Raw genomic sequence first — 14,170 nt, forward strand, 5'->3', positions numbered from 1 at the left:
GCACAGAGCCCGACGTGGGGCTCGAGCCAGTGAACTGCAAGATCATGACCTGAGCTGAAGTCAGACACTTAACCGACTGAGCCACCCAGGTACCCCCAAAGATAGATTTTTAGAACTTCATGGAGGAGAACCTTGGAGGTTCACCTGTTGGCAGTTCTTTCATCTAAACTAATTTGTGCTTTGAGCGTAGTCTCAGGACATATGTTTCCAGCCCAGCTGAAACAGTGCCCTTTAGGAATCCAGTGGCTGCTCAATCAGAGCTGGTCAGAGCAGGAAGGGGCCTTAGCCAGCACTGATTTGAGTGCCCACTGTTCCATACACCATCCTGCATCCTTCACATTTATCTCATTTCCATCTCACAACAACCCAATGAAGTGGGTATTGTGTATCCAGTTTATAGATGGGAACTGAATGATTTGCCCTAGATCACCCCACTAATAATATCCAAGCAGAGCAGAGATTCTGGCCCAGTCTGCTAGAATCTTTCCACCATCCCAGTCTGCCTGAGAAATATTTAGTTGAACTGTTTCATTTTACTTATGAGGAGACAGAGGCATAGGGAGGTGGTGTGATTTGTCCTAGTTCAGCCCATCAGTTATTGGTGAAGCTGAGACTAGAGAAGCAGCGGTTTCCTGCCTTCAGGGTCGGAAATTTACTGACTGAGCCAAGTCCCTGCTCACAGCCACTCTGCCTTCACTCTCCTTTTTTTTCTGTCCTGTCTTGAGTCTGTGTGTGTTATTTTGTTCTCTTCAGTCCTTCTCTCTTTTCTCTGGGCCCGTACAGCTCTGCAGTGGTCCCTGTGTGTGACGCAGGCTGTGTCTCATGCGCGCGCACGCTTGTGTGTGTATGTGCGCATGTGTGTGTGTGCACGTGTACACGTGGAGGCTGGGTTTTTTTGTTGTTGTTGTCAGACATTTGTTATTTTTGGAAAGCACTTTAGGAACACTGTGTACAAATGGCCTATACAAATGTGCTGATGGATTGATTAAGCTCTAAATGGGAAAGTGGAGTTTCCTGAGTTTGCTGCAGTGCAGAGGGAGACAGATGCTAGGATGGGTCTTGGAAGATGAAGGGGGAGAGGACTCCTCATGCAGAACATAGAGGAAGGATTTAACATTTGTTCCTTCCAGTTAGTACTTTTGTTTACTTATGTTTTTGGAGAAAATATTCCTGGGCCCCTCCTAGTCCCTAGAAGACATTCCAGATTCCTTAGAACTGAAAGGGCATTCGGGGATCATCCAGGCCCACCCCCTGAAGACCAGGAAGAATGACTGGTTGGTGGAGCTGGGACCTAGAGCTCTCTTATGCATTCAGGTCCATGCTGCAGTCCTTCTGCTGTTAGGTTGGAGACTGTTAAAGAGAAGGCTTAGGATGGGGGTGGGGGCAGCTTGTCTGCTGATGTCCTGCTGTCTGCAGCCTGATGAATACGGTAGGGGGAAAGTGTGACAACAAGAGGATGTAGCTTCTGGAGAAGCCAGACAAGGATACAAAGAATATCAAGGTGATTCAGAAAAACTGCTAACACCTACCCTATTCTGGTTTAGGTGGCTTATGAGGAAAGCTGAGGGTTATTTTGGTATTTCTAGGAGGTGAATTTTAATGAGTTTGACTGTGTCTTTTGGGCTTTGGAGCTGGAGATGAAAAGGAAATGGATAAGGTACTGTTCTGGCTGTCACGGATCTTCAAGTCCAGTAGAAGAGTTTGTGCCTGTTGAGGCCCTCACATGTTAGTGGCACAAAAGGAAGGGGAAGATACAGGGGTTAGCAAGATTGGAAGGAGTCACAGGGGGGAAAAGTAAACTAAAGACATCTAGAAGTAACTTCATTTTTTCATTTTGGAAGCAAGAGTGGGAAGCATTAGGATCTGATAAACGTTTAGATGTCTTTTGCTGCCGTGGCCTAGCTATTTCAGGGTGAGTGGGAGGGAAGTGGGGGAGACATGGAAGAGAAGAAAGGGAGCAGGAAGAGAGGCCTTCTGGCACGTTAGCCACTTCTCTTATCAAACCCTCTGGGAGACTTTGGACTTTGCAGAGTTAGGACTTCCTATCTTTACACTCTGAAAGGTAATTAACTGGTTAAATTCTGGTCACATTTCATGAACTATTCTTTGTCTTCCACCGTCACGTAGCAGCACTGGGGCTGGTGAAGTCGGTTCATGGAAAAAAACCAGACTTTCTTGTTCCAGACTGTCTACTACCACCATCTTCTTTCCCGACTAGATCTGAGGCAAGAAAAGGATTTTGTTGGTTTTACCCATCTAGTTTCCTCTCTTAACTAATGGAGAGATGGGTCATAGTTTAGGAAATAATCAGTCCTGACAATTACATGGAGACTGAGGCTGATCTCCTAGAACTGTAGAGAAACCTACTTAGCACCTGGGAGCCAAGCTTGACAGAGTCAGGACCCTTGTCTCACAAAGGAGAGATCAGTAGAGTGTGACATGACCCTGCCACTCCAGGAGGACTGTGACATTCTCCAGGGTTAGGCCCCAAGGCAACCAGGCACATGGGCTGAGGAGGTCTGGGCCCTCAGCTGTCTTGGGGACAGGGTGCTGTGGTGGTTTCATGGCTGGCCCCACCTGGTGCTGCTGCTTCCCTAGTCTGTGAGCCATTTTTGAAGGTGACTCTGAGGACACCTTTAATCTTTTCAGGCTCTTTGGTTAACCTGGAAGCATCTATGGCAACGATACGCAAACCACGTGAACTTTGGGTTCATGTTACAGGTTGTCCTTTACTCCAGAAGCCTGTCCTGTTTTCATCGTCATTTTTTATGAGCAGTTTCTCAGACCTCTGCTGTGTTGGCTTCTAGGCCAGAACTGTAGATAGAAGGACCTGAGTCTTTTCAGTTTATAGAGCTGTCCTTTGTATTTTGTCCTTTTTGAGCCTCATTAGAGAGTAGGGAGATATTTAAAGCAAGCAACAACCCCGTTTTATAGATGAGGAAACAAGGCAGAAATGAGGTAACAGAGGCAAAAATGAGGTAAGTGGCTTCCCCAAATCAGAGCCATGGATCATCACAGAGGATCATTTTGAACAGGAAATGAGTGTTCATGACGTTCAGCAGAGCACAGTCACCCTGCTTTTAATGTTCTGAGTTCACTGAGGGGGAAAGACCAGACACTGACCTTGAGGGGCTGACATTCTAGCTCATGGGGTCTCTTTCTACCACACACTGTTGGGGTGCAGCCATGGTCCCAGGAAAGATTATCAGAAAAGGATGAATGCAGACTTTCCATGACTCCTCTACACCCCATATTTTAGAGGGGAAACTGGCTGCTGGAGGAAGGGTTGTGTGATACACAGAGAAGCTTGGATGTTTGGAGAATTCTGTGGCTGAGAGAGACCGTAGAGCCTTTCTTAGATGTGCAAATGGAAGCCAGGGAGACCAGTCAGCTGTTTAGTGGCAGAGATGGGACTGACATGCAGCCTCAGGCTTTCTCTTTTCTTTCTTCTCTCTTCTTACCTCTAAGTTTAAATGTGACATGCCTTGTGAGGGTGGATAAGTGCCATCTTTAAAGACGAGGCTTAGTTCCAGGCTCCGCTTTAATCATAACTTTTTCCCAATATTTTTTGTGGTAAAATACACATAAAATGAAATCAATCATCTTAAACCAGTTGTAAGTATGCAGGTCAGTGACATTAAGCACATTCCCACTGTTGTGCAACCATCACCACCGTCCGTCTCCAGAACTCTTGGCATCTGGCAAAAACGGAACTTTGTACTTGTTAAACACTAACTCCGCATTCCTTCCTCCCCCAGCCCAGACAACCAGGATCTACTTCCTCTTCCTCCTCCTCCTTCCTCTTCTTCCTCCTCTTTCCCCTTCCCCTCCTCCTACTCCTCCATGTATTTCTCTAGGGATAATGAATATCTAGTTAATTTTTTCTGAAATGTTTTTCTTTTCACTTGCTCTAAAGCCACAGTTCAAGTCCAGGTTTTATTTTATTTTTTAATTCTGTGTTTAAAGCAGATGCCTTCTTAAAATGATAAGATATGTATAGGGTGACCTTTTCTCCACAGTAGCCAGGTTCTCCCATTCTGAGCAATACCCTGGGGTCACAGGGCTTCGCTTTTCTCTCTATTGTTTCTGAAGCACTAACTCTTGGCCTAGCCTTGCAAGTAAACACTCCCACTGACTACCCTCTATTCTCTATTCATCTTTTCTCTCCTTTGCAAAGCCCCCATCGTCACTACCCCATCTGTCATGCACTTGATCAGGTGTTAGGCTTCGTGGTGGAATTGGTCCTTTGGCCCAGGGAGCTCCTTAAGTCAGGGGGAGGAGTCCGTTGTTTCTCTCAAATAAGACAAAACAGGAGCTCCTATTTGTGTATCTTTTTCCTAATTCTATATTGGCTCCTCCCCACAGTATTCATGAGTTTGGCAGGCATTTGTTCACTGCCTTCAAGGAGCTTTGAGTCTGGTGAGGTGAGACAGATAAACATGTAGACGCATTAACCTGTTAGAGGTACAGTCCTAGCAGGGTGCTCAAGACACTTTGGGAATAAGAGGGGGTTAGTCCTACTGGAGGTGGGTGTGGTGTGAAGTGTCAGAAAAGAATTCCTCCAGGCAACTCTTGTGCTGAGCCCTAAGAGTGACTATATTCCTGGTAGGAGGAGCAATCAGGTTTATTTGAACATCAGTCTGTATGTTGAGGGAGGAGACAGGTGGTCTACTGGAACACGTGGCTACATTAATTTTACTTTACATTTTATCTGTTTGAATAGGTAATGCATGCACAAGGTACAGTATACTCAAGGACATTAAAAAGGAATACATATGGCGAAAAACGAGTTATTTCCCTCTTAATTGCTCACTTCTCCACCCTGAAGGCAATTATTAGCTACCGATTTCTTGTGCATCATTCCAGGCAGAGATTTTCATGGCATGCAAGAGTGTGTGTGTGTGTATCCCCTTTAAAAATACATGCAGCCTCGCAAGTGGCTTTCTTCATGTACTGATTGTGGAAGTCATTTCATATATGAGGACAGACTAGACCTGCCTAGTTCTTTTTAATTTTTTTAGTAGGCTCCACACCCAGCATGGAGCCCATCACGGTGCTTGAACCCAGGACGCTGAGATCAAGACCTGAGCTGAGATCAAGAGTTGGATGCTTAACCGACTGAGCCACTGAGGCACCTCCTGCCTAACTCTTTTTAGACCAGTACGTGGTATTTTGTTAGGTGTGTGTATGACCACTTGTTTAACTTGCCTCACTTCAGTCTTTTGCCAGTACAAAGAATTCAGTGACTGTCTTGCATCTATATCATTGCTCATGCGATTTTTGAGGACGGATTCTAGAAGTAGAACTGATAGGTTAGAGAATATGTGACAGATATTGTCAAATTGCCCTTGAAAGAGCTCCACGTTAATGATACTAAATTTAAGATCCTTTACCACTTGATGCCCCCCACTTCCCTTCCTCTAAAATCCTTGCCACAGTGCTCTTCCTAAATGAATTTGGTCTTATAACTCCTCTGTTTATGATCCTCTAAGCTGTACATGGTTTTCAGGGTAAAGTTTGACCTCCTTGGCCTAGCCCTTAACTCTAGCCTCTGCCAAGCGTGCTGTGCTCCCATTGTTCTGTTCCACTTGTATTTGGTACCTTCTTTTTCACTAAACATATGCACTAGCAGTCAGCATCACCTCCTCTGGGGAGTCTCTCTTGGTTACCTTCACTTGTGCACAGAACACCTAAGCACCACTCTGATCCAGCCCCATCCGTTCACTATAGAAATATTTGTTGTGCACGTGCTGTAATGTGGCCCAACCACGTGTTATTCTCAATGTTGCCTTCTGGGGGTGATGACTGCCTGGTACAAATACCTGCTGTGGATGAATCAAAAATGACAGCACCCATTGCTAACTGGACATATTGTTGAACCTCTTCTGACCTTGGGTTTTGGCATCTCCTGAATGAGGACGTAAAGCCTGATGACCTCTAAGGTCTCTGCAGCTCAGCCTTATTACTAATTACAACAGCAACAGCAGGCAGTATTTACTGAGTACTGGCAAAGTGCCAGGAACTGCCAAGTGCTTTGTCTGATCCTAATCCTTACATCAAACCAACGAAGACATATGGTTACTGCTCCCATTTTACAGATGAGGAAACTGAGGCTAAGAGAGTGATTTGGCCACATGGTCATAATAGAGGACACAGATTGGAATTCTGGCATTCTAACTCTGCTGTTCTTAGCCACATAAATATATACACATTCCACACATTTACACACACACGGTTTTGCGTACTGTTTGTACTGTTTTCGGTCACTTACAGACTCCACCCCTAGACCTCTTCATGAACCATCCCTTTTCTACAGCTTTAAAGGCTCAAGTTGGAGTCTGGGTAAAAGCTGTGGACAGAAGACTGCTATAGTCACAGCTACTTAGGGGTAGTGAGTAAGGACCCAGTGGCTAGCTCATGCTCATTGAAGGCCCTCCTAGCTGCTTTTCCTTCATGCTGAGGTAGCTCATGTTGCTGTTTGCAGTAACTCTCTTTAGAAGGGGATGTAGGCCTGAGTCAAGGCTTCAGACATGGATTAAAGGCAGGTCTGTTTAATATCCCTGGCAGAGTCTCAGAGGCATCCTTTATTAGGGTTGTAGATGGCAGGCTCCCTTATCTATTTACATAAAGCCTTATTAATGGAGAAGGAGGTGTGTATGGAATTTAAAAAGGGAGTATAATCTTATTATTTGGAATACTTGTTATAAACTAGGGTAAATGAAATCAAATGACTTAACTAAAATATAATAGGCCCATATCATAGTGTATCATCATCAACTCAGCTGCTTCTCTGAAGGCTTATAGAAAGTAATCCCTTAAAGTCTTAACCCCTGATACATACATTTTTTAAAGACCCTGGTTCCTACTCTTCTGAAGTCATCGTCTGAACTAGAGTGGGTGGGGGTGCTAATTAACAGTCACAGCCCGTCCTCTCCCAGTCCTTGTCAGGGACACCCAGCAAGTGTGGCCTCTTGGGGTCACAGGTATGTCAGGTGAGCCTGGAGTAATTGGTCCATTTTTGAGATTCATGGCTGTGGAGTCAGCGTCAGATCCTCAGGGGCTCATCCGGCCTCTGGCAGCTGAGCAAGCCTAGCCGTGGGCCCTTGGCTCCCGCAGCTGCATTCCTTCTCTAGGCGGTGTATTTCTCCCTTTAAGACACGTGTTCTCTATTTTTTTTTCCTTTCGGTCGGTTGAACTCGCTCTGAGTCCAAATGGCAAAGGCAAAGCCTGACTCAGGGGTGTAGCATCTGTGTCAACAGCTGCCTCTCTCTCCTCTTCTCTGTTGGAGGCGGTGGGGGCAGAGCCTGGGCAGTTGCTGAAAGTTCTGCCATGCCTGACAGATTTCCAGGTGAGCTTGTGTTGGTCTCCTCGTCCTAGAGCGAGGATCTGGCTCCTAGATGCTGACACTGATGGCAGCTTGCTGCAGGCCTCGGCATTTCCCCACATAGGAGTTGAAAAGCCACTTATGTGCCTGTCCCTTCTGGCAGCAGGAATTCAGTTACTAGCATTTTGTATGTGATTATGGCTTCCTTGCTACAGTGCCTACTTGCAGCTAACTTAGGGCCAAAGTTTTCACTTATGTCCTTGTTTTCTGTTTTTTTTTTATAGGTAAATCTACCCGTGGCTGACTTTAGAATTCTTCTGGCTTTTAAATTTTTTCTTTTTAAAATAACTTGGACGGATAAAAGATGTGCCATGGCAGGATAACACCAAAGAGCACCTCAGCGTTGGCCGTGGCCTCCGCGGGACATGGAGTGTTCCTTCCACTGGTGATCCTTAGCACCCTCCTTGGAGACGGACTTGCCTCAGGTGGGTCCCCGACTGCCCCTGTGTGGGAGGGAAAAGACTCAGTACCATTGTTTCTCCCAAAGGCTGGGATAGGGCACTGTCCATCTAGCGGGAAGTTGCAGGGAGAGAAGAGGGTGGAGGTGGGCTTTTGTGCCGTGGTATAGCTGGGGGGGGCCAGGCCTGGGGGTGTGGCATTAAGGGGCCTCTTGAGTCACCTGGGAGACGCGTGTGTAGGAACCTGCTGGGCTGACATTGTCGCCCCTTTCCCCCACAGCTGGAGTCACCAGGCAGGATGGAGGGATTCAGAACACGATATTCAGCAGGGTGCACGTTTTGGAATCAGACTGCCTGTGTTCTGAGTCTAGTCCCATTGCTGGCTCTGCGACCTGAGCAGACCTCCTTACCTCTCAGCTACAGAATCGGATAAAAGTAGTACCTACCCTGGGGGGGGAGGGGGGGTGAAGATTGTCTGAGATAACACAGCAAGCACTTAATGATTGTTAGCTTATTGTGTGTTTCTTGTCTTTTTATGTTTTTTTCTCAGAATAAGTACAAAGTTGAGGTGTTGTAACTTAATGAAAGGAGGACCTGGTCACTGACACTATAAACTTCGTGATCCTGGACAAGCCACTTAGGCATTCTGTGGCTTAGTTTCTCCATTTATCAAATGAGGGGGGTTGACCCAGATACCTTTAAGGTCCTATCCACTTCTCTCAGTTTATACTTTCATAATTCTACGGACTTTTCTGGTTGAAGCTGATGGGCTGCAAGAGCTGTAGCAGTGGCTAGAGATGTAGCCATGAGCTTGATCCTTGTTGCCTTCTGCTGTGCTCTGAAGACCCTTCTTAGGTTCTCTTCATGTGGTCCTCTCGACCTGGCGTCCTTTTTAGAAAGCACATATTCTGATGTGTACCATAGGCCTCTGGGTGACGCTAGAGAACCTGCCTCTGTATCTGCAAGTACCAGTAGGGGTCTTAACTAATTATGAATGAACTCAACAGTAGTGGGGCCCCTACCAGTCTTCATTAGATACATTTATACGGCAGTTTTCTTTGGACAGCATTCCCTGGAGAGGGATCTCAGGTAGATTCTGGAAGGGGACTTGAAGGATGAGAGCAGTGTGGTATAGTGTGGCACATAGAGTCCCCATACCGTGCTCTTTCTCATTCTTTCTTTTGAACACTTGATTATTTTTTCTAAGTTTATTTATTTATTTTGAAAGAGAGAACGTGAGCAGGGCAGGGGCAGATAGAATCCCAAGCAGGTTCTGTGCTGTCCGTGCAGAGCCCATGCGCCATGAGATCATGACCTGAACAGAAATCAAGAGTCAGGTGCTTAATTGACTGAGCCACCCAGGCGCCCCCTCTCATTCTTTTTCTATCAACCCCTGCCACCCGCTTACGCGACACATGAAGATAATGGTGCAGTCTCATCTAAGCTTTTTCTTCTGAACTGTTGAGAAAAACAGTTACCCATTTGTTGTTGCATTATAGTCTTTTCCACCACGCACGTGCAGATTTCCTCTTCTGCTGCCTCTTCTTTACTCTGTTCTGACACTTAAACCTTTCCCACAAAGCATAACACCTCTTTGGCTGTGAGGAGCCCCTGGCACAACCAAGGAGGCCACTACTAATGATTGAGACCCCACAATGTAGGCCTCATGACTATATATGAGATTTCAAAGGAAAAGAAGGCCAGACTACACCAGTTGTGCAACCAGATGAAGCAGGGCTTACGTTTGCAGGGCATATAAGCCAAAGCCAGAGGAGGCCTCTAGAAGCTGTAGTCACAGAGCCATAGAATATAGAGATCCTGCCTTATTCACCACTGTATCTCCAGAGCAGATGTTGGCAAGTGACAGTCCATGGACCGAATCCTTCCTGCTGCTTTTGTATGGCCTGTGAGCCAAGAATGGTTTTTATATTTTTAAATGATTGGGGAAAAAAATCAAAAGAATAATATTTCATGATACATAAAAATTGTGAGCTCACATTTCAGTGCCTATAAAGTTTTATTGGAAGATAGCAGTGTTTATTCTTTATATTTATGAATATAAATATGGCTGTGTTTGTGCTGCAGTGGCAGGTGTTGGATGGTTGTGACATAGACGGTTTCACCCCAAAGCCTAGACTTTAAGATATTTGACCCTTTCTAGAAGAGATTTGCCACCCTACCCCTAGACGCGAACAAATAGTGCTCGATAAGTATGTGCATGAATGGAATAACTGTCAGAGCTAGGATTTTAGAGGTCATGCACTTGCCTAGGGTCCTAGGGCCCAGGCTCCAGAACCTGACCTAGTGCCTAGTATGCTACCAAGACCACCTTCTTCCAAGGCTCCACTAGGGGAGCTGTCTGGTCGTGTGACCTGGCAATTTTAAGGCAGAAGGTCTGCCTTTGGTGTCTGAGGCCTCTAACTTCCTTAGCTTCATTAAGCCATTCCGCCTACTGCCACCCTCCTTTTTATGGGCTCCACCTCTGCCTCCTCCCATTTCCCACCCCATTTTCCAACTACCCACACCTTCCCAACTTTCCACCCAAGGTCTGAATTCAATTATCAGGAACTGATGGTTTCAGACTGGCTGGATAAAGGGATTATTATTCTCCAATGTGGAAAAATGTATGTCTGTAGTGTGGGCTCAGAGCAGGATGGAAACGTTGGCTCTGTAGCTTTTTTCCCCTCCCCCATCTGCAAAGAATCCTCCCTTCCCTGCAACCCCCAACCCCCCAAGTCTTTTCTCCTTCCCATAAAACATGTGTACTGGCACAGAGCAGGATGCAGGCAGTGGAAGGGGTTTTACCATTACTTAGATCCAGTGCACCAAGTTGCTGCTGGTTTTTTCCCTCTCTGGAGTGGCTTCTCGGTGAAGAAGGCACACACTCCTTGGCCTGAAACCCATAGCACACCTGCATGGCTGTGCCTGCCATAAGCAGCTTGCCAAGAAACCAGAGCTCTCAGATACTCTGAAGTTGAGGAAAGGCATGCCAGTTCAAAAAAAGTCCCCTCTTCCTCTTCGTGCCTACCTTACCTGCTCCTGTGGCTGCACTTGAACACTTATTCCAGAGGCATTGTAAAATGAGGTGCTTATAAAATACACAGCCTTTGTTACCCAGTGGGCTGTAGTCTTTGTGTGTACATACACACTCGTAACTGTGAGACTCCCACCAGACATACGTAAGTGGGTGTCTTCTGGGGGGCAGTTCATCTGTAGAGTCTCTGGTTATAAATTCCACAGTCACCCTTAGTCTTGGTCATAATTGCTTAGGTCTAGAAGAAAAGAATCATGTAGGAACAGGCACTTGAGCGTTCTGGGGCAGAGTTGTGCCATGATCGAGTTCAGTTTTCCATCTTGGTTTCTCTTATCTACAGTTTGGGATTTGGAGTTATAATGGAGAAGGTGTTAGGGAGGCAGTGGGTCCAGCTTCCCCCTTGGTCATTCCTTAAGCAGATATGGGGAAAATCATTGGAAGTTTCCTTTCTTGGAGTAGCAGAAGGAAGAGTATCTTACCTCTTTACACTTGGTCACACCATACAGGCAAAAGACCAGAATTGAAAATAAAATTATATGCATAGTACACAGCTTGCCTCTCTTCTTGAACCAGAGAGGAATCAGGGTCTCAGCTGTGCAGCAGCCTTTCCCAGATCTCACACAACTCCTTCCCTTTACCCAGGATCTTAAGAAACTTGCTTTAGGACCTTAGGCAAATCAGTTGACCTCTTTGTGTCTCCTTTAAAACAGAAATCGAATCCTTAAGGATGTTAGGTTGGTGTTGTGTAGACTAATAAAAATGATTGGAGGGCACCTGGCATATAAAATGTGTGGTGTAATTCCCAAATAATAACAACAACAGGGTTGGTATGTGACCCACTGTTGAGTCATGCTGGGCAGGAGACTTTATGCAGATGACATCCTTTGCTGTCTTTAAGAAAAAAAAAATGAAGATGCAAAGTCATTGTGTTGGGGATAAGGAATTGGGAGGAGGTGTCAAACTTGACCAGTTGAGGAAGTTTTGGTTACTTCTGGAAACCCCTTTGCCTTCCAGAAAGCTCATGTTTCCATAGTCTGATGGTCTCAACCCAGCTGGCTTGCTGACTCATGTAAAAAGCTTTTGATTTTCATTCTCTCCCTTTCCTGAGCATTTGCTGAAAAAACTCAGTATTTTACTTGTTTCTGATTTCCAACCCCAACCCCTCGCCCCAAGAGTGTTTCCATGACACTTTAGGCCATGTTAAACATCACACAAGCACCTAAAGCCATTTTAAAATCTCATCTGTATTTCTATGCAGCAGAGTGAGAAAGCATGGCAGTTAGTGTTCACTGAAGAGGGAAAACCTTGAGAACAAGGCTCTCAGGGGTGTGATACGGCTTTGGCTCTTCGTGTTGATGTGCTGGAGAGATGTTGACAAGTGGCCCTGGCTCATCTTGCATCTCTGAAGGGACCTGGAGTCAGAGATAATGTACACTGAGCTGAGAGGTGAGAATAGGCAGGAAGTTGACATGTACAGAGCATCATTTGTGTGTCAGGCTCTCTGTGTGTCATCCCATTTAAAGCCCTTAGGAAAGCCTGTGAGCTGGGTGGTCATGTAACCATTTTACAGATGAGAAACTAAGGCAGAGAGAGGTTACATAACCTGCTCAGAGACAGGCAGTTGTCTGTGGGGAAGCTGGCTTGGATTTGTGCCGAGTCTGTCTAACTTTGCTGCCCGTGGTCTGCTGAGAACCACACTGCGTGTGCTGAGTGGCAGCAGGCTTCTCTGAGACCCATTTCTTGTGTCACCCTGTTGGAGCACTCGGGGAAACCTTCGGATGATTCTTTTGACAGAGGAAGAAAGACTCCATCTGTGTTTCCTCCCCTGGATAAAGGATGCAGGAGTCATCTCTGGGTTACTGTGTTTGCCTCTGTGGTGGTTTCTGTTCTCGTGTACTGGGACCCTTGATTGTTTGGTTCCCAGTTTAGGCACATGGTTTACCAGGGCGGTTCTATTCTTGGAAAGGAACAATAGGGACCACAGCAAATTGTTTGCTAAATGAGGATGTAGTTCCCAAAACATCCGCAGAGCATCTTCCTGTCGGTTGTAAACACTGCTGACAAAGTGATGTAATCTCTCCGTGGTGTAATTACCTGTGACTATAAAAAGACTTGGGGATTGTGGGAGGAGGCTGGATGGGTCATTATAGGGCTTGCTGAACCCTGGCGTCTCAAAAAGACATTGAGAAATTACCCTCCTCAGGCTAATTGTTGTGCCATGTTTAGAACATTGCAAACACATGGTATCAGCTTTGCACTGTAACTTTTGAAGAACAGAAACCAGGAGTCCACCAAACTGAACACCTAAGTGGGTCTCAGTTGGGCTAAAGCTCTCAGTAAGCACAGACTCCACCTTTTAAGCAAAGGTGCCCTACTACCCTGGCCTAATTTGTGAGCTAGGATGTTATCCTTACCTGCCCAACTCCTGCAAAAGGGGCCACAGGGCACTTAAAAAAAACAACACAACAACCTAGGGTCAGCTTCCAGAGTTCTTAATTATTCTAGTAGGTTTGCAGATGAATCCTTTCATCACCTCTTACCCGCTGGGAGATTCCTTTCCTTTGCATCACTCAGGAATGTGAGCCTGCAGAGGGCATGAGCAGCCCTCACTCCCATTCCAGGTGGCTGGTGCTAGTATGACTGGCTCCCTGGAGTGTGGCCAGATCAGGGGTGACCTTGGCAGGCCTTGTGTTTAGTGTTGAGGCCCCGAGGGACAGCAGCATTTAGAGACAACCTTTCATGCTGCTGGGTGAAAGAGAAGGGTGCTGGCTGCTGATCTCTCCTAGCCCTGTTCGTGCACCTCACCTGAAGCCAATGTAAAGCATGAAATCTGAATGTACCAGAAGATAAGGGTGAGATTATAACTATTTATTTAAAAAGTTTATTTAAGTAATCTCTACTCCCAATGTAGGACTCAAACTCACAACCCCAAGATTGAGAGTCGCATGCATGGTCTTCCAACTGAGCCAACCAGGAGCCCTAGATTATAACTATTAAAAAAGGATTGTCCCCTAGCATTTGTTCACATAGCTGTCTCTTGTCAGGTGGCATAGGATTCAACTCATAAACACCTTAAAATAGTAAATACCACCTGCAGTTCTCGTGGTGGCACTGAGGTCACTCATGCAGCTCAGGGTAACATCTATCTGTTATCTTTCAGGTCTGCCCCTTGCTTGTTTGTTGCTTTTAATTCCAGTGTAATGAACATGCAGGGTTATATTAGTTTCAGGTGTACAATACAGTGATTGACAATTCTGTACATTCATTGTGATCATCACAGTAAGTGCACTTGTAATTCCCTTCACCTCTTTCTTTTTAATTTTTTTAAATGTTTTTATTTTTGAGAGAGAGAGA

The 14,170-nt window shown here is 45.8% G+C and overlaps 1 protein-coding gene across 3 annotated transcripts in view; it reads left to right on the forward strand.

Annotated features, from left to right (window-relative positions):
• SUSD6 (sushi domain containing 6) overlaps window positions 1–14,170 on the forward strand; it is a 95,091-nt gene that overhangs the window by 37,888 nt on the left and 43,033 nt on the right. For 2 of the 3 annotated variants that reach the window (XM_053889538.1, XM_053889540.1), the window contains exon 2: window positions 7,609–7,809. In XM_053889538.1, coding sequence (XP_053745513.1) covers window positions 7,689–7,809 — 121 coding nt within the window. In that variant the 5' untranslated portion in view covers window positions 7,609–7,688. Of the gene's footprint in view, window positions 1–7,245; window positions 7,349–7,608; window positions 7,810–14,170 lie in introns of those variants that run through there. The other variant, XM_053889541.1, reaches the window with a different exon arrangement.

The sequence above is a fragment of the Panthera pardus genome, unplaced genomic scaffold (assembly GCF_024362965.1).
Source record: "Panthera pardus isolate Hobbes unplaced genomic scaffold, ASM2436296v1 HiC_scaffold_24, whole genome shotgun sequence".
NCBI classification, from domain to species: Eukaryota; Metazoa; Chordata; class Mammalia; order Carnivora; family Felidae; genus Panthera; species Panthera pardus.